Source organism: Trichechus manatus, unplaced genomic scaffold (genome assembly GCF_000243295.1).
Source record: "Trichechus manatus latirostris isolate Lorelei unplaced genomic scaffold, TriManLat1.0 scaffold00109, whole genome shotgun sequence".
NCBI classification, from domain to species: Eukaryota; Metazoa; Chordata; class Mammalia; order Sirenia; family Trichechidae; genus Trichechus; species Trichechus manatus.
The window spans coordinates 9007776-9033475 of NW_004444045.1; the positions used below are offsets into that span (position 1 = coordinate 9007776).

Genomic DNA, 25700 nt, shown 5'->3' on the forward strand with positions numbered 1-25700 from the left:
CTAACCGAGAGGTTGGCAGTTTGAATACACCAGCCGCTCCTCAGAAACCATATGGGGCAGTTCTACGCTGTCCTATAGGGTCGCTATGAGTCGGAATTGACTCCACTGCAATGGGGTTTTTTTTTTTTTTAAGATAACTAAGACACGACCCTAGGAATTGAAGTGCCTCCAAACTTGCAGTCATTATACAGATATTTAATATATATATAATTTTTTTGAGATTTCTACAGAAACTACTAATCATAAACAACATCTATTACGAGAACATTTATAAAGCAAATTTCTTTAGAGGAATTCAGATTTCCATATGAAGATTTCACAGCATTCCAGTCCTGGGCTCTGGAGAAAAGGCGAGAGAGATGTTTTCCTTCCCATTCCCGCCCTTTCTGCCGCCCCCGATGTAATTCGCGACTCCAAGATGGTTACCATGGTGACTATCAGACATATTACGCTATCAGTAGGGCAAGAGCTTCGTTAATCCAGCCTTCAATCAAGGATTTCCAAGGAAGTTAAGCCACCCTAAAGCATGTGGACAGGCAGAAAAACATCGATCTTTGGGCCACCCAGCACAGATGCTCCTTAAACTAAACCCAATAAAGAAGTCATTTCACCGGTAGGACGAGACCTTTCTTGCTGCTTTCTGGAACTGCTATGGTGAAGGACGGCCCGCCCCGCCCACGCCAGAATTTGAGAGCTCATTGGTTGATAGTGTCGTCACTCAGAATGATGGTCTCGGGTAAGAGGAAAAGAGGAGGAACCATAGAGACTTGGCGTCGGGCCCTTCTAGCTTCGGCAAAGGGGGTGGTCGGGGATGTGGGGGTGTGCGATTGGGAAAGAGCTGGGAGGACTGAGGCGGCCGTTTAAGGGAGGCCGGCCGAGGGGGTAGGGGTGGGGGGCCAACTCCTCAGGCTGTATGTTACTTGGTGTACCGCGCCTGCCCTTTTTCTCTGGAGCTGGCTCCTGCCGTTCCTCCCACCAAGCGCCCAGCTTTTCCGCCACCGTCCAGTTTCCCACCGCGCTCTCCTCGGCTCTTGACCTCATCCGCCCGCCGGCTCGCCCATGTTCCCACCACCCCCAAACTTTGGAGCTCAGCCTCCGTTCTCCCTCCTTCCGTGTTTCGCTTCCCCCTTTCTCTTTCGTACTCTGCGCCCTGCTTCTCCCGTTTTCCTTCCATAAACTCGGATCACCAACGAGGTTCTTAGTCCCGGTGCCTGCCCCACCCTCGCACCAAAAAACAAAGAACACACACCCTACCCTAGACTCCACCACAACAAACCACCAACATACAACGAGCACAGGACCCCCAACAAAAGCCACTGACTGAGGATGCCGAGGGGGCGTTTTGTACGGTGTCATGAAGTGTCAGACACAAAGGTAACTCCAGGAGCCTTGAGTCATTGGACCCACGGCGTGTGAGCCCCGACCCCGCCGGCCTGGGAAGTGGGCGCCACAGCGAAAGGCAGGAGCCAGAGCGCAGATTAACCGCAGGATGAGGTCTTGCCTCCCTTCAGCAAGAGACCATCCGTTGTTGGTCAGGGTCTCCCGCTCTTTCAGATGCTCTAAAGTATTATTTGAACCCGTGTTCAAAATCTCAGCTCTGTGGTTGAGGTTTCCATGTAGAAGAGTCCCTGGTACTCCCTTCTTAGCTGCACTAAAGCAGAGTTGACAGTATGAGATTCTCAGGCTCCTTGCTGCCCCTTGCTGAAAGGGGTGGAGAACGGTTTTGGTGAAGCGTATTTAAAGTACAAAACTCACTTTGGGTTCTTCGGAGAATAACTCACAAAAGAAACCAGTTTACCTCTACTTCAACTATTAGTAGCCGCTGTGTATATCTTCACTGTTACATAAATGAGATTAGGGAGTACTTTCAATCTCCGGGGTTTGGAGCAGCTTGGCCAGGTATGGAAAAAAGCTAATTGAAACAAATCCAGGATATTCACCTTCTACTTGTATTTTTAGACTACAAATAAACGTGTCTTACTCACCTTCTTGAATATTTGACAGCCATTCAAGCAAATTACTAGATACTATTGACCAGAAATTGAAGTGCCTTTGAAGGTTGGATCATCATATTAAAGATAATTTCTATATGTTGGGATCTCAAGGTACCACTCTCAATTCCAGAGCTAAGAAAATATTATTCACGAATGTTGGAAATGAGCTTGAGGGAGTTTTTGTACCTCAAATGGAATATGCACATTTTCTATTCTTGCAATAGCTAAAAATACTTAAACCCTAATATCTTTTTAATTGATGTGTTTTTAAAATACTAAATTACTCCTTCTGCCTAGGTCCCTATGTTGACTAGTTGAGACAAATATAAATATGGCCTTCTACACTTGTAATACAGTCTTAGCTACTGCCCGAACAAGGTAAGTGTTGGAATTTTCTCTGCAATATTTATATGAACTGCACTTTTCTAGATGGAAAAGATATGTGTAAACGCATAGGCTTAGTATGTTGATTTTTAATTAGGAAGCTGACATTTTAATGTATTTGAATTTACCCAGAATTTTCTATATGCTTTACATGGAAGTGGAGCCCTGATGTCACAGTGTTGAGAGCTTAGCTGCTAACCAAAAGGTTGGCAGTTTGAATCTACCAGCTGCTCCTTGGAAACCCTATAGGGTCCCTATGAGTCGGAATCTACTTTACCACAACCGGTTTGGTTTTGGTTTTACATGCAAGCATAGAACTTTGTGCTTTAGAACTTAGGCATGTTGCATAAAGAACTTTATAGATGTGTGGTATAGGTAAAATGAAGTTTTAGAGTGATACCTTTATAATTGAGGAACGTTACATGAGGCCTTTAGATTAAAAAGGGGTAAAATGGAGAGCAAGCCAGTCCTAGAGCATTGACTTGCCACATTAAGATCTGTTATCACTTCTTTATTCAAAAGAATATTCACTGAGAACTTACTATATGCCAGATACATTGTACAGTCTTAACTTTTAGCCATTCAAAGAGTGGTTTATTCTTGGAAGGCTTCAAAAACAGTCTGAAGGAATGGAAAAGCTGTCTCTTTTCCAAAAGAAGTCTCTTTGCCAGTAACTTTCTTTGCCTACATGCGTCTTATTTTTATTTTCAAACAATCTTATGTGCTAGTTTAACTGAAGATTGATTGTAGGATATTGCAAAACTAGAATGTAGAAATTTATGGCTGGAGAGCCCGATTCTAATTCTTATTCCTAAAATTCTTGAGGAATTTTAGGTGAAGGGCATTTGAGCTGTAACTGCTCCTCATTTGAGGGGGAAATGTAGGCACTGTGAAGACAAAGCAGTGATGTGATTGGTTAATCCTCATTGGGACGATAAAGTGTTTCATTAAAACAATATTCCTGTTGTCAGTAGCGTGGCTGACAACACAAGTCTTCCACCTGTTTTATGACAGTAGATAGAGACAACACTTTCATATACAACCACTGGTGAAAAAATGTTTGCTATTAGATTTTTAAATTAATAGTTGCAGAGGTTCTAACTTCTAATATAGCAATTTATTCTTGTGAATTAACTTATTAAAAATATTTATCATGGAATATATTATTCAACCATAGAGTACACTGACCTTCAACTGAAGTAAAAAGTCATATTTCATTCAGTAATGAACATCACGTGCTTTTAAAATACAGGCTTAAAAACCATTGTTTTCTTTTAATCAGATAAATTTTTTTTTAACTTTGAAGTTTTTAATAGTATGTGTTCAACTCAGAGGATGTTGCTCTTTGTTCCAGATTTCCTAGCCTTTTTGTCCATCCTACCTGCTCTTCTTATTCCCCATCTCTTGCATGTCTTCAATTGCCAGATTCCCATTTAAATAAAAGATACGTGAAGAACTATGGAAGCAAGAAGTACTCCCATTCTAGCCAGTCAGGCAATAGAGTACTTCACTTACAAACTAGAATAATACAAAAGCTACACACATCAACATGCTGGCTTCAGGAGGTCCCTGGTAAACCTCAGCCAGAGCAAACCACAGAACAGCCACAGGTGACAAGCCCTCAGCCCACAAAAGAAACTGGCACGAAGATTAAGGAAGTAAAGCGATCTTATAGACAAATAATCCTGGATGAACTTAAATATTATTACAATGGATTCCACTTGCTTTGGATTGACACCAAAGTTGCTGCCAGAATGGTTTGGAGGCTGTTGCATGGACAGGTGCTGACAAGACGAGAGAGACGAAGGGTAGGCAAGAGTCATATTTGAGAAAGAAAATGTGAAGTTACAATTAAGTATTTGGGAGCCAAGGTTTAAACTCAATTTAAAATTCATTTTAAAAATCCCAAAGTAGGAATAGTAACTGCTGGTGAGAACCAGAGTTGATTACTGAGATTCTTACTTACCGGCAACTGACTTATTGTACAACTTTAGGCAAGTTTCTTAAAATTTGTATATATTTGCCTATAGAATGGTTATTGTGTTTTCTAATCTCTCCAAGGATTTGTGCATCTGAAGTACAAACTGTTGTTAATATATTAAGTATATGAATTCTTAAAACCAATTTTAACATACTGTGTTATTAAAGTATGGACTTCTAACTTAGATGAAAGCAAAGAGATGCCAATAACATGGTTTGATTATCATAGATTTCCTTGAAGATATCCCATAAATATTACTTCAGAGCTATGGTAAAGAGGAAAACACTGCCTTTCCATTTTAAAAAAACAGCTGCAGAAAATCTTTCTTGGGTTTTTAACACTTTAAGAACCCAAGGCAGGCTTTTTTGGGTTTTGTTATGGCATGTCCTACAATAATGAATATTGCATATGCATTTAATTCTTTAGCTGCTGAGAACTTGTGCTGATCTCTTCCGCCTGGTTCCATTTCTGGTGTTCATAATTGTACCTTTTATGGAATTCTTATTACCAGTGTTTCTGAAACTCTTCCCAGAAATGTTGCCATCAACTTTTGAAAGTGAATCCAAAAAGGTATGTAGGATATTTTAACTTGTGTGTGTGTGTGGTAAAATATAGATAATATAAAATTTGCCATTTTAACCATTTTTGATATGCAATTCAGTGGCATTGATTACATTCACAATGTTGTGCAAGCATCACCCCTATTTCCAAAACTTTTTTATTACCCCAAACAGAAATTCTATGCCCATAAAGCAATAACTCCCCATTCCTCCTTCCTTCAGTCCCTGGCAACCTCTAATCTTCACTTTCTGTCTCTATACATTTGCCTATTCTACATATTGCATGTAAGTGGACTCATACAATAGCTGTCCTTTTGTGTCTGGCTTATTTCACTTAGGATGTTTTCAAGGTTTATCCATGTTGTAGCATGTATCAGAACTTCATTCCTTTTTATAGCTGAATAATATTCCATTGTACGTATATATCATATTAACTTGTTTTTAATCATTAAAAAATAAAGAAAACAAAAATGAACTGTTACTACAGTAACTAGTTGAATAGTAGATATGACTCACTCAGCCAAACAGGCCGTTCAGTGCTTATGAGTACTTCCATGATAAGAGGTGCCCTCACTGAGCATGATGATCACTGTGAAGGTGGTGGGCTAGAAAACAGAGGCAGCTCTTTCATTCTCTCTATTCTATGCCATCTACTAGGCAGTAGTATGAAGGTATAAACAAAGCATTATGAGAAGACAAAGGGGGCAACTTTTAGCTCAGTACCAAACCAAACAAAATTCGCTGCTGTTGATTCTGACTCATAGTGACCCTATAGGACAGAGAAGAAGTGCTCCCTAGGGTTAAAGGCTCTGACTCTTTGTGGAAGCAGATTGCCACATGGTTCTCCTGAGGAGCAGCTGGTGGATTCAAACGGCTGACGTTTTGGTTAGCAGCTGAGAGCTTAACCACTGTGCCACCAGGGCTCCTTTTAACTCAATAAGATTGGAAAATGTTTCACAGGTAACACCACACAGTGTGTGAAAAACATTCTGGGTAGAAAGAATCGCTTTTAAAACAGCTTAATGATATAAAAGAATATTGATGTAGTCAGAGACCATTGATTGGTTCATTGTAGTTGGAATAGGGGATCAATGGCAGATGAGACAAAAGTGATACGTTGGGGTCAGGTTGGAAAGCATCTCTACCCTAAGGAATTTAGACAACCTTTGACAGTGGTGATTCATAGAATGTAAAATTTTAAGAAGGAAGGAGTTACATGATTAGATGTGTGTTTTAGAAAAATAATTTTGTTGGCAAGAAAGATTGAAGAGGACAGAGCCCAGGTAGGGAAATCAGGTGGGATGCTATTGCAATTTCTGATGAACAAGTCACTGGTCTTGCAGAAGTCTATCATGCGATCTCCAGCATCATTCCTATCAGCAAGACTGCATTTTCCAACTACTGATTCTTTATTTTTGTTTCCAGCTTTCGCATTCCAATCACCAATAATTATCAGTGCATCTTGACTGCAAGCCTGATCAATTCCAGACTGCAGCAATTTGTATAAGTCTTCAGTTTCTTCATCTTTGGCATTCTTGGTTGGTGTGTAAATTTGAATATTAGTTGTATTAACTTGTCTTCCTTGTAGGCATATGTATATTAACCTACCACTGTCAGGATTATACTTCAGGATAGATCTTGAAATGTTCTTTTTGACAATGAATGCAGTGTTGTTCCTCTTCAATTGGTTATTCCCAGCATAGTAAACCATATGATTGTTGATTCAGAATGACCAACACTGGTACATTTCAGTTCACAAATGCCTAGGATATCAATCTTTAAGTGTTCTATTTCATTTTTTGCAACTTCCAATTTTCCTTGATTCATACTTTGTACATTCCACATTCCGATTATTATTGGACGTTTACAGTGTTGCTTCTCATTTTGAGTTGTGCCACATCAACAGATAGAAGTCCAGAAGGCTTTCTTCCATCCACAGCATTAAGGTCTTTTGTATTCTGAGGAGGCAGCTCTTCCCCGGTCATATTTTGAGTGCCTTCCAATCCGAGGGGCTCATCTTCCAGCACTGTATTGGACAATGTTCTTTTGTTATCCATAAGGTTTTCATTGGCTAATTTTCAGAAGCAAGTCGCCAGGCCTTTTTCCTACTCTGTCTTAGTCTCAAAGTTCCACTGAAACTTGTCCACATGGATGACCCTACTGTTATTTGAGATACCGATGGTATAGCTTCCAGCATCATAGTAACACACAAGCCACCACAGTACGACAAACTGGAAATACTTTTTTCAACAACACAAACAATGACTGTACACGTGGACCTCACCAGATGTTTTAAACAAGAATCAAATCAACTACATGTATGGAAAGAGATGATGGAGAAGCTCAGTATTATTAGTCAAGACAAAGCCAGGGACCAACTGTGGAACAGACCATCAATTGCTCATATGCAAGTTCAAGTTGAAGCTGAAGAGAATCAAAGCAAGCCCAAGAGAGCCAAAGTACAACCCTGAATATATCTCAGCTGAATTTAGAAACCATCTCAAGAAAAGATTTGATGCACTGAACACCAATGACCAATGACCAGATGAGTTGTGGGATGACATCAAGGACATCATACATGAAAAAAGTAAAAGGTCATTAAAAAGACAGGAGAGAAAGAAAAGACCAAAATAGATGTCAGAAGAGACTCTGAAACTTGCTCTTGAGTTCAGCTAAAGTGAACAGAAGAAATGATGAAGTAAAAGAGCTAAACAGAAGATTAGAAGGTCACTTGAGAAGACAAGGTAAAGTATTATAATGAAATATGCAAAGACCTAGAGTTAGAAAATCCAAAGGTAAGAACATGATCAGCATTTCTGAAACTGAAAGAAGGGGAGAGAAAATTCAAGCCTTGAGTTGCAGTGTTGAGGGATTCTATGTGCAAAAAATTGAATGACGCAGAAAGCATCAAAAGAAGATGGAAGGAATACACAGAGTTACTGTACCAAAAGAATTGGTCAATGTTCAACCATTTCAGATCAAGAACCACTGGTATTGAAAGAAGAAGTACAAGCCACACGGAAGGCATTGGCGCAAAACAAGGCTCCAGGAACTGGTGGAATACCAATTGAGATGCTTCAACAAACAGATGCAATGCTGGAAGCACTTACTCATCAATATCGAGACATTTGGAAGACCACTACCTGGCCAACCAACTAGAAGGTATCCATATTTATGCCCATTCCAAAGAAAGGCAGTAAAACAGAACATGGAAATTATTGAACAATATCATATGCTAACAAAATTTTGCTGAAGATAATTCAAAAACTACTGTAGCTGTACATCGACAGGTAATTGCCAGAAGGTCAAGCCAGATTTAGAAGAGGACATGGAAGGAGAGACATCATTGCTGATGTTAAATGGATCTTGGCTGAAATATGTTTACACAAAATAATTTGTGTATAAATTTTTGAATGAGAAACTAATTTGCAGTGTAAACTTTCACCTAAAACACAGTAAAAATAAATAAATAACACATGGTTGGTTTAAAAACAAAAACGGTGTTCCAGAACACTTAAGTGTGCTCCTACAGATCCTATGTATAGATCAAGAGGCAATTGTTCGAACAGAACAAGGGGATACTACATAATTTAAAATTGGAAAAAGTGTGTGGTAGAGTTGTATCCTTTCACCATACTTACTCCATCTGTATGCTGAGCAAATAATCTGAAAGGCTGGACTATTTGAAGAAGAATGCAGCATCAGGATTGGAGGAAGACTTATTAACAACCTGTGATATGCAGATGTTGCAACTGTGCTTGCCAAAGGTGATGATAACTTGAAGCACTTATTAATGAAGGTAAAAGATACAGCATTCAGTATGAATTACACCTGAACATAAAGAAAATCCTTACAACTGGATCAATAAACAACATCATGATAAGTGGCAAAGAATTTGAAGTCGTCAAGGATTTCATTTTACTTGGATCCACAATCAGTGCCCATGGAAGCAACAATCAAGAAATCAAATGACTTCAAAAATGCTAAGATTGGCACAAATTAAAAATTTTTATAGCATCAAATTTCGGCAGGGATGTGAGGAAACAAGAACATTGCTGTGATATAAACTGGCACAATTACTTTAGAGAGTAAACTGGTACTGTCTAGTAAAATGAAGGGAGCCCATACTCTACACCCAGCAAAATGCCTCACATGTATTCACAATGAGATATGTATGTGGGCACTTACTACAACATCTCTTTTTAATAGTGAAAGAATGGAAACTACCCAACTATCCATCAGTTGGGGAATAAATAAACTGTGGTTTAGTCTATGATTAAAAAAAAGAAATCAAATGACACTGGGCAAATCTGCTGCAAAAGACCTCTTGGAAGTATTAAAAAGCAAAGATGTCACTTTGATGACTAAGCTATGCCTGATACAAGCCATGGTATTTTCAATTGCCTCATATGCATGCAAAAGCTGGACAATGAAAAAGGAAGACTGAAGAATTGATGTATTCAAATTCTGGTGTTGGCAAAGAATTTTGAATATGCCATGGACTGCCAGGAGAACAAACAAATCTGTCTTGAAGGAAGTACAACCAGAATGCTCCTTTAGAAGTGAAGATGGTGACACTTTGTCTCACTTCCTTTGGACATGTCATCAGGAGGGACATCATGCTTGGAGAAAGACATCATGCTTGGTAAAGTAGAGGGTCAATGAAAAAGAGGGAGACCCTCAACAAGATGGAATGACACAGTGGCTGCAACAATGGACTCATACATAGCAATGATTGTGAGGATGGTGCAGGACTGGGCAGTGTTTCATTCTGTTATATATGGGTTTGCTGTGAGCAGGAGCTGATTCCATGGCATGTAACAACAAACAACAAGCTATTGCAGTAGTCCAAGGGAGAACGGAGCCTGAATTGTGAAAATGGGAGTAGGAGTAGAGCCTTCAAGATGGATTTGAAATACATATTAGAGGTAAAATCAAACTGCAATATTTAACTGCTTAGAAATGTTTTCATTTACATTTAAAATAATCAGGATCTAGAGTTAATACCATGGCATTCCAAAGAAGGGCTAGTGAATGCAGGAAGATAGAGGTAGAGAGGAAGTGAATTATCTAAATTTACCTCTTATCCTCAATACTACCCATTCCCCAAACATTCATAAATACATCATGGGCACAGTGTTAGACAATACTTTCTTTGTTTTGTCCCATGGAGAGAGAGAGAGACCTACCGTTCTGCTTGTGTCAGATCACAGTACCGTGCATCTCTTTCATAGTACTTATCCGTAATACTTTTATATTAATTTGTGCAGTCACTATATTATCATTAGTTACTAATGCTTGTCTCTCCCACTAGACTGGAAGTTCCGTGAGGGCAGAAATTCTGATCTGTTTTGTTCGTTTTACCCCCAGCACCTAGCACATGGTAGATGCTCAATAAATAAAATGGATGAATAGATGGATATGGATGAATGAAATGGAGATGACTAAGTGGGTTCTAACCATGGTATTGCCATTGTGTGATTTGACTGCATCTTTTAAGATCTCTCTAAAAATCAATAATTCGTATAATTGGCTGATCATGAAAATCTCCTGTGCAACTTAAAAAATATAGATCCTCCAAACAGTTTTTTTTTTTTTAATTAAAAATATACATTCTGCTCCTCTCTACCCCTCTGAGTCCTGACCATGGTTATTTTGAAAATGCTACCACAGTGCATTTTTGATGATGAGCAAGGATTAAGAAATACTGGTCAAGAGAGCGTCTTAAAAGTATACATTTAATACTCTGTAGTGCTTTGTTCAAATATCTGTTATACCACTGAATTGTAATTAATTGTGTTTGTTTTCTACTTAAAATTTAAGCTACTATAGGGCAGAGATAATTTCCTATTTATCTTTGTTTACTGTAAAGCAAAATCCAGGGCTACTCAGAGCAGCAGTTGGCTTGACTAGTTTGGCTTAAATAGTTTGAACCAAATTTGAAGACAGTATCTCATTCTAAACAATGACAAAGCCTCCCACTGAGGCGACATTTTGGATCTATCAAATGTACTAGTGAGAACTAAAAAGTAAGATTAAAAAGAGAAGTTGCATATAGAGGCTACTTTTTTTTTTTGCTCTGATTCTCACAAAACCCACTCAATTAGGCCTGAAAATAATATTAATGCATGAAATAAGGATGAACAATAACATGGTGATGGTTATTTTTCTCCCATTCTTATCTACCAGGTTGCAATCATGAAAGATTGATTAACTTTTTCCTCTTCTACTATCCAGGAAGAAAAACAGAAAAAGAAAATGGCTGCAAAGTTGGAACTAGCAAAATTTCTCCAAGAAACAGTTACAGAAATGGCAAGGAGGAACAGAGCCAAGCTGGGAGATGCCTCTACACAGTTCTCATCCTACATAAAACAGGTGTCAGTCTTTTATACAATACCAAACAACTTCTAGGTTGAGATGATATGAAAAATGCATGTCATCATGGATTTTCCAGATTGTTCTCAGATCAATGAAGTTGCAGATGAAGTTATAAACATACAACATTATAAATTTTATGTTTGGGTAACCCACTGTAGAAGTTTACAGAAAAGTCTATCTTAAAGCAATTAATGTGTTGAAGACATTGGTAACTTCTTGGAACGGACTCTAGAATCAGAGTCAGACTTTGGAACTACTTCTGATTCTTTAGCTGATTTAGGCTGACTTTAGGCAGATTTCTTTACTCCTCTTTGTCGTACAGGGTCCATTTCCAGACATCAGATAGAGCCCATAAATGCTCTGACGTCTCTTTCAAATAGTCAACTGGGAAAGCTAAATTAAGTAGGAAACATGTTTTAATTAGCCTCTTTGTCCCACTGCCTAGGTCCAGACAGGCCACAAGCCCAGCACAAAGGAGATAGTTCGCTTTTCCAAACTATTTGAGGATGAGCTAACCATGGAGCATTTAGATCGACCTCAGCTGGTTGCCCTTTGCAAATTGCTAGAATTGCAGGCCTTTGGAACCAACAATTTGCTCCGCTTTCAGCTCCTGATGAAACTGAAGTCTATAAAGGAAGATGATGAAGTAAGAGCTTAACTATAGCCATAGGGAATTAGCAAGACATTGGGAGATAATAAGGATTATCATAAGGTAGCTTTGAGATGAAGTACAGTATTTTCTGTTGGGTCTAAGTGGTCCACAAGTTCTGGCAAAATGAGTGGTTTAAACAACCATTATCGTGATAACTTGAACCTTGATTATTGATTTTAGGAGTTGTTTGTTGTACCCTGACCCATTTTATTGAGAAGGCCATCATAAGCAGTTAGTAATTTGGATGTCTCAGCTGGGACTCATCTAAAGCAGGACCGTGCTCTACCCCCACACCTATGCTCCCACAGAGCTGGGCCAAAGTAAATGTTCTGCTGGTTGAGTTGGCCTAGTAAGAAGGGGTGGCAAAGCAGAATGCTGGGAGGAAAAGCAGAGCCTCGACATCTTATAGAAGAAGGGAACTGTATGGTCTCTAACTACTAAATAGATACCATAAAAAGATGGAAAGAATGCTTCCTGAATCTGAATCAGCTGCTTTAAACTATTCTGTCTGAGGGAGCAGGTTTCCCAGAACTGAGAAAGCATGATCCTATCAACCCCATTTCAATTTCAGGTGTTCTTTCAGAACTTTGGAATAAACAATACTAGTCTCAGAAGTATCACAGTTTGCAGTCACACCAAGCAAGCATTGTGTTAAAGTATTCATGAGGGAGTTTTGTGGTCCAGAGAGTTGGGGCCATCCCTGGGGTCCTGGTAGGGGGACTGTGGAGGAGGAACACTGGGACATGTAACAAATGGTACCTGGAAAGCTTTTCAAGTGAAATATTTTTCTAATGAATCCTAAAGCTGCCATGAAAGGGAAAAGGAGCAGAGATGTCACAGCCAGGCAAAATGCAAATCAAGAGGGAAATAATTCCTTTGGTGACAGAATGTTGGGGACGAGTTAGGTAAATACCTCTGATATTATTAGTACCTATTGGCAGGATTCCCTCCTCTCAACTCCTACCTCCCTGAGTCTCTGTTTTGTAAGGCTCCTGGCCTTTGCAGCAGTGCAGGGGACAAAGAGAGCACAAGACCCTGTGTTTCCCCGTGATTTGCTGGAACTTGGGGATTATGCGACATTGGAGCCAACAGAGCCAACACCGTGTCTTACTTTTTTTTTTTTCAGGTGATTGCCAAAGAAGGGGTGAGTGCCCTGAGTGTGTCAGAACTCCAGGCTGCCTGCAGGGCCCGAGGAATGAGGTCACTGGGTCTCACTGAGGAACAGCTGAGACAACAGCTTACAGAGGCAGGTGGCAGCTTTTTACTAGTGCTCTCTCCCCAACACTTTGCAGAACTTGTTTTGTGATTTCTACTTGGCAAGTGAATCATTTTCCCTAATTTGCCTTATTTAATCGAGCTACTGACCAAGCAGCAGTGTGAGTCGGTGTGCAGTAGGACACTGAAGAGGTAGACTGATTTTTCACATTGATTGGGACAGGGCACTGTATTAGTTTTCTGTAGCTGCACAACAGATTATCACCAACTTAATGGTTTCACACAACACCCATTTATTAGCTCACAGTTCCGTTGGTCCGAAGTGCCGGCTGTGTTCGTTTCTGGAGGCTGTGGGGAAGAATCCTCTTCCAAGTTCATTCAGGTTGGCTGAATTCAGTCCCTTGCAGCTGTAGGACTGAGGTCCCTGTTTCCTTGCTGGCTCTCCACCCCAGGCTACTCCCAGCTCCTAGAGAAGGCCTGCGTTCCTTACCTGGTGTGGCCCTCAGCAAGACCAGCAATGGAGAACTTCTTGCACTTCAGATCCCCCACATGCTTCAGATCTTTGACTTTCTCTGTTTCTAACTCTAGGCCAGATTTAAATGGCTCATGTGGTTAGGTGAGTACCACCCAGATAATCTCCCTATTTTATAGTCAGCTGATTTGGGACTTTAATTAAAAAAACTCATTACCGTCAGGTCAATTCCAACTCATAGTGGCCCTATAGAGAGTAGAATTGCCCCATAGGGTTTCCAAGGCTGTTATCTTTACGGAAGCAGAGTGCCACATCTTTCTCCCGTGGAGTGACCTGGTGGGTTTGAACCACCAACCTTTTGGTTAGCTGCTGAGTACTTTAACCACTGCACAATTACATTTACAAAATCCCTTCATAAACAGCACCTAAATTAGTGTTTAGGAGCCCTGATGGCGCAGTGGTTAAGCAGTTAAGTGGCTAATTCTGACTATGAACCAACAGGTTGGGTTTTGTAGTTTTAGGTTAGTGTTTGATTGAATAACTGGGAGAAGGTGTATGTACACTAAGGACTGGAATCTTACGGCCATCTTAACATTCTGCCTGCTACAGATGCTTTAAGGGTCTGGGCAAAATCTGCATGAATTCTTCTGGCTGTCTTAACCTTCCCACCCTGGTGGCCCACTCGGGGCTTCTTTCCCTACTAATGTCCCAAATCAATGTCAAGTGTTCACTCTGGTAACAGATTGTCTTAGGCTGGGTTCTCTAGAGAAGCAAAACCAGTAAAGTGTATAAATATATATATAGAGAGAGATTATATCAAGGAAACAGCGCACACGATTGTACAGGCTAGAACATCCCAAGTCCGTGGATCAGGGTAGAGGCCTCTCCCAAGTCACACAGCTGCAGAAGCTGGCAAGCCCAAGATCGGAAGGTCGGAGAGCAGGGCTCCCACTCACAGGCTGTGAAGATCAATGAATCCCAAGTTCGGCAGATAAGCTGACAGCTCAAGTCCCGAGAACGGGAGATGAGATGACAGGAAGCATCCGCAGGATCCAGAGAGAGCAAAAAGCCAGAACGTCTGCTTATATACAGATGGGGGCCACACCCCCAAGGAGACTCCCTTTCATCTGATTGGTTACTCACAGTATATTCAATCATGGGAGTGATTACATTAAAACATGGAGAATCATGGCCCAGCCAAGTTGATGCACAATCTTAACCATCACACAGATGTTTAATATTTTCCCACAAATAACATACTTGTATTTTAACTAAGAGCTTCAATGCTCTAAACCAAAGGCGTAACTCCTATTAAAATTCTCATTCCTGTCCCAGCCCTGGGTGGTTCCCTCGGGCGGGTGGCTGTAGCCAGGGCAGAGAGAGGGTGGGGATGGAGTAGTAAAAAAAAAAAAAAAAAAAAAAAAAAAAAAAAAAAATCTCATAATTGTAAAAAGTGCTATAAAGTATACACAAATTATTTTGAAATAGGAGCCACTGTTGTGACTTTGAAACCATGTTGTGTAGCTGTTACCTCTTCCATCAGGTTGGAAGATGAACATATTGTAGAGAGGTACTTAAAATCATTTCTTTCTTAAACATAAAGTATTAAGTGGGTTCATTGTCATATTGTTAAATTGCTTTCTTGGAAAGGTGTATCATTTTACAATCCCCCTAGGAGGGAGTGACGGAGCCCTGGTGGTGCAGTGGTTAAGAGCGCAGGCTTCTAACCAAAAAGTCAGTAGTTCGAATCAGCCAGCCACTCCTTGGAACCGTATGGGGCAGTTCTGCTCCATCCTATAGGGTGACTAAGAGTCAGAATCGACTCGATGGCAACAGATTTGGTTTGGTTTTGGATGAGGGAGTGAGAATACTAATCTGGCCATATAATATCCAGCACTATGTATTATTATTCAAGAAATCCTGTATTAGGATATAAGCAGAAAATTCACAGAAAGGAAAATTTAAAAATGGTAAACATATGAAACATCTTAACCTTACTCATACTAAGCGGAATTAAAACTATGAGATGGAACATTCACCTTTTGATAATGGCAAATAACAGTTTGATAACACACTGTGTTTGTGAGAGTTTTGGGGAGAAGGGTACTCATGCATTGCTAGTAAAAAATCTCCATGGAGAGCAATTTGGCAGTAGCTATCCAAATTTAAAATTGCATATACTCTTTGGCCTAGCAATTTCACTGCTAGGAATTTATCCTGTATTCTTGCACATGTACAAAGTGTCATACGTAAAAGATTATTCATTGCAGCACTGTTAATAATAGCCAAAGATTGAAAACAGCTTAAAGTTCATTTTTGTTGTTGTTGGGTGCTGTCGAGTCGATTCTGACTCATAGTGACCCTATAGGACAGAGTAGAACTGCCCCCACAGATTCCCAAGGCTGTAAATCTTTATGGAAGCAGACTGCCACATCTTTCTCCTGTGGAGCAGGCTGGTGGGTTCAAACTGCCAACCTGTCAGTGAGCAGCCAAGCACTTAACCGTTGCACCACCAATGATGATATTTCCACATAGTGAAATCCTTTAATGATTTAAACATTAAAAATGTTTAAAAAGGAGGCAGCTCTACATGTACTGAGGTATCAAACTCTAAGATATATATTTCAGTGAAAAAAAGCGAAGGACAAAACAGTGTGTATATGTCACCCTTTGTGTAAAGACAACTATATAAACATATATATTTGTGAAAACACAGGATATCTCTGGAAGATTAGGAATTGGTCCAAGGAACTGTTTGTTTCTAGGGAGAGAAACAGTAGCTAGGGAATAGGGGTAGAAGGCAGACTGATTTTTATTGAATGGATTTTATTCACTTTCAGAATTTAATATCTTGTGCATGTATTACTGATTTAAAAATATTTTTAAAAAAGCTTGAAGACTTACATTTAATTCTCATTTTAATTTTTTTTTTTTTTTTTTGGTTATTAATGAGGCTGATTTATTCTTTGATGTTTTCTGGGGTTTTTTTTGCTTATGAGAAGACACTTGCTACTTTGATCCAGAATTGGTTGTATTCTAAGGAGTTTGAGAGTGTAATTGAATACCTCCCTCTCCAGCCCTGAGGGAGCCCACTGTAGTGAGGAAGGCTGCAGGGTACAGCCACTGGTGCAGAGGTCACGAGGCTGGTATTCTTCTTGTTCTGACATTAGTTATCAGCATGAACCCTGGAAGCTGTAAAGTGAGGGAAGCAGTAGATGATTGCGGGTTTGTTCCAGCTGTGACAGTCTGTTATTCTCTTATGTTTTATTCTCCTCCCATTCTCCAGTGGCAGGACCTGCACCTGAAGGAGAATGTCCCTCCTTCTCTTTTGCTCCTGTCACGCACTTTCTACCTGATAGATGTGAAGCCAAAGCCAATTGAGATACCCCCAAGTGTGGAGGTGAGTAACTGGGCTCATGTGAATCTAGATTTTGGAATTTGGCCCAACTGTCTTTAAATTTTTTTAAAAAAATTCTTAAAAGGAAATTAAAGCCACTCAGACACCTCTAGCCATAGGGCTGTTAAGGAGCTCTGGTGGTGCAGTGGTTAAGTGCTCAGCTGCTAACTGAAAGGTTGGTGGTGTGAACCCACCAGCCACGCTGTGGGTGAAAGATGTGGCAGTCTGCTTCCGTAAAGATTATAGCCTTGGAAACCCTATGGGGGAGTTCAGCTCTGTTTTACAGGGTTTCTATGAGTTGGAAGTGACTGGACAGCAACGGGTTTAGAGCAAGGAAAACTCTGTCCCGCATTCTAGAAGTTCTAGAGCTCATTTAATCTATTTAAAAAATAACAATTAAAAAAAAAAAAAAACACAACACACAAACCTGCTGCCATCAAGTCATTTCTGACTCATGGCAACCCCACCTTTCATAGTAACTGCACTTGATAGAATTTTCAAGGTCTATCATCTTACAGAGGGAGCCTTGGTGGTGCCGTGGTTAAAGTGCTCTGCTGCTAATGGTTTGAACACTGCGGGAGAAAGACGTGGCAGTTTGCTTCTGTAAATATTTACAGCCTTGGAAACCCTATGGGGCAGTTCTACTCTGTCATATAGGGTTGCTGAGTCAGAATCGACTTGATTGCAGTGGATTTCTATAGGGCTTTTACTTCCTTTAATCCTCCCTTGATTTAGGAATTTTGCCAGTAGGAGTCCAATTTATCCTTTATCTATCTAGTCTTCATTAGCAAACTGCTTTTGTCACCTTTACTTCTTCTTTTAGGCCAGACTGAACGGTTCCTGTTCTTTCACGTTTGTTTCATTATCCATATTCCTACTAATTTTTAAGCAGGAAATGGCTAATCTACAATGTAAACTTGTCTTCCTTTACTCATTTCCTTACTCATTTATTGTTACTTCTAACTCAGCAACTTTGTTTCTCCTGGTTATTTACTGAAGAAGCCAGTATCGGCCCTGTCACCAGGGCATCTTGCTCAGCGCCATCAAGAAGGGCCTCTTGCATCTCTGTCTGACTCAGAACTTCATGGGCAAAAAAGAAAAAAAACCATTATAGAAGATGCTGTACATGTGGTTTAGTAGATTAAGACAAAGCACTTCAGGGTGAAGGCTAATCATTTTTAATCTGTTATGCTGCTGAGTCCTTGGGCAAACCAAAGAAAACCATTTGAAGTCCAGCATGAAAATGTACTTCAGGAAACAGCATCTTGCCTTCATTCCAAATTTCTGGAGACTAGTTTGGATTTGGGCTTAGTCCAGGAGTGATTCTAGGGAGACTGGAGGCAGTTCTGGAGCACAGACCATGTTTGAAGAGGCACGCTAGTGGTTTCTCACTCTAATCAAACTCCTGGATCCATTTTGAACAGTCCAAAGTTATTTGTCATTTTTAGACTGCTCTCAGCAACAAGGAAATCTTGGATCAGCACGTCTCAGAGCTAAATTTGGGTTTCAGAGTTATTATAGATGGGCATAAACTCATTGTCCAGATGTTGCTTTCTAGGTAAGAAAGACCTAGGAATTTAGGACAAAGTGACAAGCTCCTAGGCATTTTATTGGTTGCTTTTTTATCCATGTTTTTAAAACTTCTATTCTCCATATATACACAATGAGAACAAGAAGCATTCTAGATTCTGTAGAGAATTTAGAACATCAAATTGAGCACAAAGTATGTAAAGAAATTACTTCAAAAAGGCAGTAATATACATTTTTCACAGTTAATTAACATAATTCTTAAAGATAGGTTAGCTGGCTGTTCTCAAATGCCACTGCCCTCCCCCGCTCACACTTTCCTCTTGCTGCAGGAGCTATTAAGCAACACCTCCCATTGTAATAAATCAGGCAAATTTATCAACTACTTATTATTAGACACTAAAAATGATGAAAATTTTAACTAAGCTATGTCATTGCTATTAGAAACTAATGAGTAATTGAGAAGTGGCCACCTTTTTTTGAGACTGTGAGAAAAGGAACAGAATTGGCAAGTCTGTGGCTTGTTAACAACTGAGAATTTTAAATACTATTATCTAATATAGAGTGCAACTTTTGTACATAGCATATCAAAAGATAAATACTAACTAAGTTGCTATTTCAGGGACATATTTCATGTTACTGATAAAGGGTGTAGTTGGAGGAGTTAGGGATTTAGTGGAAAAGCAAACTGTGCTAAAAAGCACTGACTACTGTAGAAGTGCTTCTGTTTCAGGAAGAGCAGGAAGTTTGTTATCATTTTATAAAACATTTTTCTTTTTTAGGTTCCAAAGTCTGATATTCCTGTAGGATCATCTGCTTCCCCTGAATCTAAAGAGAACATGGTGGATTTTGCACCTCAACTGACGGAAACTAAGGTTAGAAAATGATTTTTCATTTGGTTAGCTAGGTTAAAAAAAATGAAAGTAAATTAATTTTCTGTTTTAACCTCTTTAATGAAGCTAGATTTCAATACAATAGTGTTCCTTTATATTTTTTGCACTGTTGGATTTGTTTCTATGAAAGTTCAACATTTGCTTATATGGAATTAGTGTCCAGATTTGGCCTCTATTCCTGTTTCAGAGTACATAGTAGTTGTTAAAAGCTCCTGGCAATCATGGATGTGACTGTAGATCTAATAGATTCTGTTTTAAATCAATGATCCAACTCTCAATTATGATGTTTAAGGATGAAGAATTTGTACAACTGCCACCAGTTACATCCTCATCACCCATAACACCATCAACACCCATTTCATTACCTAAAGGATCCATCCCTTCTTCAAAAGAAACTGTGAGTATCTAAAAAGAAAATCCTTTCCCTCTAGTTATCTTTAAGGGTAGTGAGAATCCAGAATTATAACTAGTGCAAAATACAGCACAACTTTTCTTTACTTCCAAACAGGATGCTGTAGGCTGAAGTTCAGTCATCTGACAACCACTACATTTTTTACCTCAATTATCCAAAAACGAAAAGAAAAAAAAAAATCAACCAATGCAATTGTGTGTCAAACTAAACATGTTAAGTCTTGAGCCTAATTACAATATAGGCAGGTCCTTATTTTCTTCTGTGCCAGATGGAAATAGTTTCCATATGTTGTGTATCTTACACAGGCCACTGATGTCAGGAAATAACAGCAGGAAAACATTTAAATCTTAGAAGAAATGAGTATAAATAAGAAATTACTTATCTGTCCACTCTTCCCATTTGGGTGAAGGAATTTGGGGCAAGAGCTGAAAGCATGACACAAGTAAACAGTAGGGGGTCATGGGAGAGTTGAACTGTGTAGTGCCTCTGCTGGTTCCTGAAGGACCAAAAATCTGGGAACACACAGATGGGTTCAACACCCAGAAAATGATCCCAAGGAACACAGGGACCTTGTTTGCATGCATTTATTTTTATTACTAAGGTAACTTATAAACTCAGATTTGACTTTGTGGTTTGTTATTATTTGAAGAAAACTAAAAGGGACCCCTAAAGAATTTACATAGTCCCAGGGTGGTGCCAACAGTTAATGAGCTTGGCTGCTAATGGAAACATAGGAGGCATTGGAAGAAAGGCCTGGGGATCTACTTCTGAAAAATCAGCCACTGAAAAGCTGATGCCATGAAGCACAGTTCTACTCTGACATACGTGGGGTCGCCATGAGTCGGAATCAACAGCAATTTTTTTTTTTTTTAAAGAATTTATTCATCTAATTGTGATTAGTACTTAAAGTCCTTATGTTTTAAACCTAGACACTCCAGGCCAACTCACAAAACACATCCCAGAACAGCAAGGCTAGTTCAAAAGGAGCCTAAAGACCACTTGAGGATGAAGCTTACCTCTCTCCAGCTTCCTGCCCAGAGCAGTGGCACATTCACAGAAGACATCCCAGCTTAGACTATCTGTGTCTGGTTTGAGATAGATGATCAGCCATTTAGTCCTTGGGGCAGTCCTTTGAGGCCTTGTCACCATGCAGCAGTAAGACCAAGTTCAGACCATTTAGAGAAATATAGTTGCCAAGTTCATTCTCTCTGTAACACTCTGTCACCCTACTAAACTTTACCAACTATACATGTATAAAGCCAGCCCTCCACCCAGTTGTTTTTGAACAGCTTCATATTTGTGCACATGTCCTTTAAGGGAGGAAAGTTTTTACATAATGGAATCAGCTTGGTGCCTTGGATACCTCTGTCTCCTATGGCTTGGAATCCCGAGTAAGAACCTGGAAACACCAAAAACCATTGTAAGAACAGTTGACTAACCAACTTCTTCAGAGTGATTCATCAGTAGGAACAGTGCCCTGGAAACCAAGTACCTATGAGGCGGATGGATATCCTCTCCAGTAAAGCCTGGATATAGTCTCTGGATATAAAGAAGTTTCTCAGAGGAGAAAATGGAGTTAAACAGACTGGCAATCAAAAAGGTTTTGGCAGCTGGTCGGCTGTTCTGACATCCCCTTCTTGGCCCTGCAGAGGCTGCAGGAATCTGGGAGGCTGCCACTATTCTAGCACATATGGCTTTTATTAGCCACCATTTTGCAAAGAAACATAATTAAGGGTTTAAGGCTTAACCATTTGTTTGTGCTGGGTGTGTATTTTTCTGGTCTGTCTGTCTTTCACAAATAAGGCTAATTGTTAGTCATAGGGGTTGTTAAAGTCTGATATAATCCCTATGCTACCCTGTAACAAGTATTATGCTCAGATATTTATGTTTGGTGTTTTCAGTATTGTCAGTACTTAATATATTAAAACTGCCATGCAGCTGACCAACAGCTTCTTCTCTTGGGAAGAGGTTAGAAGGGAAAAGGTATTCCAGACTGTGGGTGATGAAATCAGACTTCTTGCTGTGAAACTGAGAGCAGTTATATGGGAGTCAGTTAAACCAAGTGAAACGTCAGTCTGCCCTGTCTGGTGAAATCACCTACGTGAAGACTGTCACCTGCACTTCACGGAGCAAATATGCCCTTTACAACATTTCCTAAGTCTCTTCTCCATCAGAGGACAAGCCCCACCATGTACTGCGAGTGAACTCGTTTCTGGAGAGTGATGAATCCCTACTGGGCAAATGCAACATTCCATGGAAGCGTGCCACTGGCCTAGCAAGGTGATTCACAATAAATTTTCCTATTTTCAAAACGATAGGGTGTTGATGTTAATTAATTAGTCCACATTTGAAGGGCTGAATGTGGGAAAGGGATTAGCTAGTGAAGTTGCTCAATCCTGTTTAACTGAATGATTCATATGCGCAGTTGGGCTGTTCTAATAAAATTCTTTGGGCTTTCCCTTTGAGCAGAGTGGGAACGGTTAGGTCAAGAAGCCCCTGGTCACTCTTGGCCTCAGCTGGACTTCACCCTTTTTTGCTACATCTAGGCATTTAAGGGAGTCTCCCAGTGGTGCAAATGGCTAACTCACTCAACTGCTTACCAAAAAGTTGGAAGTTCGAGCCCACACAGAGGCACCTTACAAGAAAGGCCTGGGGATCTACTTCCAAAAAACCAGCCATTGAAAACCCTATGGAGCACAGTTCTACTCTGACACACATGGGGTTGCCATGAGTTGGGATTGACTCAAAGGCCACTGGTACTGGTAGGCATATAAGTCACTTTACATGTATCTCCTCCGACTCTTAGGATAGCAGGTCCGAGAAGGCAGACATTTCCTTGTTACCATCACTTAGGGCATTTGACTGCTGGATCTAGCTCCATGCTGAAACCTAGCTAGTGGTGTTCTGGTAAATGATCAACCATCAGTTCATGAGGTGGTAGGGGAAGCCGGATTTGTTGTGTTTGTGGATTCCAGTGATATATATACTCCCACTGTGGCCAACTTTAAGGGGGCCTGGTGGCACAATAGTTTAGTGCTTGGCTGCTAACTGAAAGGTCAGCGGTTTGAACCCACCAGCCGCTCCGCAGGAGAAAGATGTGGCAGTCTGCTTCCATAAAGATTATGGCCTTGGAAACCCTATGGGGCAGTTCAACTCTGTCCTATAGGGTCACTACGAGTCGGAAATGAGTGGGTTTGGTTTTGGTATGGCCAACTTTAAACTACTAACATGAGGTCACTAACACAGAATTAGGAAGAGGTGGGTACAATATGCTCTTGAGAGCCGGCTCCAGCATACCACTGACCCTAGCCTTCCTGGAGTAACACAAGACAATTAAACCTCTAGTTCACTAAATATATCACTCCTGTGTGCCAAGATACGCATCTAGGAGGCAGTATGGTAACAATGGTCCTGAATACAGTAAGTGCCAACCTAGGAAGACTTGCCCCAGACAGTCACCCTCAACATCTGGGTTCTTGCAGACCTTCCCCGGGCTTGGCTCTCATCAGCTGAGGGAATGGAAAGGTCTGCCAGCTTGCTTAAAATCTTCCTCCTTTCCCTGGTCTCTGCTTCCTACAGACACATATACGTCAGCTCTGCCAGCTGCTGATAAACTCATCAGTTATAATTATCAGGCGTTCTCCAAAACCCACCCTCAGTGATATTAGACTTGGCCTGTGTCTCATACACCGAAGAGAATTCTGCTAGAACAGTGTTGGTGGGGTGGCACTTTACACTTATGGACCTGCATTTATGCTATGTCTAATTCTGCACTTCAGTCATTACCATACTAATCATATTGGTGATGCCAAAAAAATGCAATATAATGCCAAAACCTGAAGCTAAAGATTTCCCATTCACCAATGAACACCTGTAGGTAAGCTCAGACTAACTTTAAAGCAGAATGGCACAATGCCTAATGTGACTGAGCTCTTAGCCAGCTGGCTCCACCCAGTGGTGGCTGATAAACACAGCGACTTCATTATCATCAATAAGACAGAGTTCTCGCACCATGTGATGTTCAGTCTTACTTACCTGAGATCAATACATTACATTAGCAGCACCAAGGGACTGATGATCCCCAGCCTATGGCAATTAGAAAAGACGGAAAGGCAGTATTGATTAATGCTGTGGTGATCCCAGTCCCTAATCTTTTAACCCTCAGGAAACAAGACAGATTCAGCACCTTGACAGCACAATGTCTTCATTAGATAAACTGGATGCTTTTCCTCAAGAGACCCAATCTGTCATCTAAGTAAAATGGCCATTTCATTTTCTCTCAGGTCAATCTCACTATCTGTTATGTGACAGCCAGTTCAGCCTCTGGGGAAATTCGTGGGTGATCTGAGTAGTAACAGCAAGGACACCACTGTTACAATAATAGTGCCTTATATTTCTCCAGCACCTCTCCCCAAGGAACATAAAGCCCCTTATAGATTCTCCACCCGTTCACACAACATAGCTTCAAGGCAGGGCCAAGGCAGAAATTATCATCACTATTTTACAAGGAAAGACACTACTATAAGGTGTCAAAGCAAATGGTTTTAAAAGCTAAAATGCATTGCCTGGCTCTGTTCACCAAATTACGCTTTCTTTAAACATAAATGCAAATCGTAATAGGTTGACAGTTGCATATTTACAGAGAAACAAGGATAAGAGAGAATTTTACAATAGTGACGAACACTGCAGCTGCCCAAAATCACCTAGCTCAGAAAGGAAACTTAAAGCTGCGATCCCACTTTCCCTACAGAAATGAGAGTTTGTTGGCCTTTTTTTATATTCAGCAGTAATCCAGAAACAGTTGTAAAAAGTAAGCTGTAAGCATCGAGGCCGAGTAGTAGTAAGTTGAGCAATCGCATAACTGGGAGCCAGAATCCACTTAGTGAGTACAGTGATAACCAGCAGGTGGCAGAAGTCAATTTCCAAGTAGTCAAAACACAAAAACATTCAAAGAATTTTTTTTCCCCCTTTCCTGCGGGATGGGGTGGAGTTTATACAAGAACTATAGGAAGCCAAGATTTGTGATAGTCCCAACAAATGCCTTCTGGTCACATGGATATAGAAGAGTGGTCTGGGGGAGGCTCACGAACACAGAGTAAGTTAGGAAAAATGAAGCAAGGGGCCTGACATGTAAATCAAGTCTTAGGTGACCAAAGCTTTTTCCCCTTCCCTCACATTGAAGCACAGGCAAAACCACACCGACACAGAGGGGGTAAACACACATCTGGGTTTGAGTTTCTGCAGACCTTGTTGAATAATCCTTAGCTTCCCTCTTAATCATTTGTGCTCTACCCCTTGGCTTTCAAAGATAGGCGCCAGCTCCCTCCCTGACCCCCCACCCCCTACCCTACTCCAACAGTTTCCTGTGAGGAAACAATCTGTCGCTGAGGGCTGCTGCAGCCTTGGCTCTCTGCCCAGCCCCTCTGGTGCATTGACAGGAGGTTCCTGCCCATTGTGCAGATGTCTTGTTTTCCTGCCTTTCCAAAAGGGCTGGAGAGGTAGGAAGTCCGTCCTAGAGGTCTCGGTGCAGGACCTCAGAGGAAGAGTTGGAAGGAAAACACAGGGGCCGTGCAGTGCCCTCTGGATGGACACAGCCCCAGCCCGTCAGTCTCTCTCTTTTCCACTTGGCATTCCCTCCCTTTTCACACAGCCCATATAAAAATGAAGCAGCAGCAATTTTTATTGAGGGACCTAAACTGAAAACAGGTTTAGAACATAATTTAAAAAAATAAAACAGCAAAAATAGCAAAAAATATATGACCTTTTTAAAAACATTTTCCTTTTTTTTTTCTTTGTTTTTAATATATAGCGACTGATGCCTCCCAGCCACCAGGA

At 40.5% G+C, this 25700-nt stretch overlaps 1 protein-coding gene across 5 annotated transcripts; it reads left to right on the forward strand.

Annotated features, from left to right (window-relative positions):
• Positions 1-829: 829 nt before the first annotated feature.
• Positions 830-21998, forward strand: LETM2 (leucine zipper and EF-hand containing transmembrane protein 2). 5 transcript variants are annotated; one of them, XM_004383407.2, is made up of 11 exons: positions 830-882; positions 2292-2372; positions 3804-4186; positions 4786-4929; positions 11157-11294; positions 11743-11943; positions 13076-13195; positions 16923-17036; positions 19343-19435; positions 19746-19850; positions 20795-21998. In XM_004383407.2, the coding sequence occupies exons 3-11, from the start codon at positions 4133-4135 to the stop codon at positions 20855-20857; spliced, it is 1032 nt and encodes a 343-aa protein (XP_004383464.1). In that variant the 5' UTR covers positions 830-882; positions 2292-2372; positions 3804-4132; the 3' UTR covers positions 20858-21998. The 5 variants fall into 5 exon arrangements, with proteins under 5 accessions (XP_004383464.1, XP_004383465.1, XP_004383466.1 ...); XM_004383408.2 differs by lacking the exon at positions 4786-4929; XM_004383409.2 differs by lacking the exon at positions 830-882 and having other exon boundaries at positions 4871-4929; positions 20795-21064.
• Positions 21999-25700: the final 3702 nt, after the last annotated feature.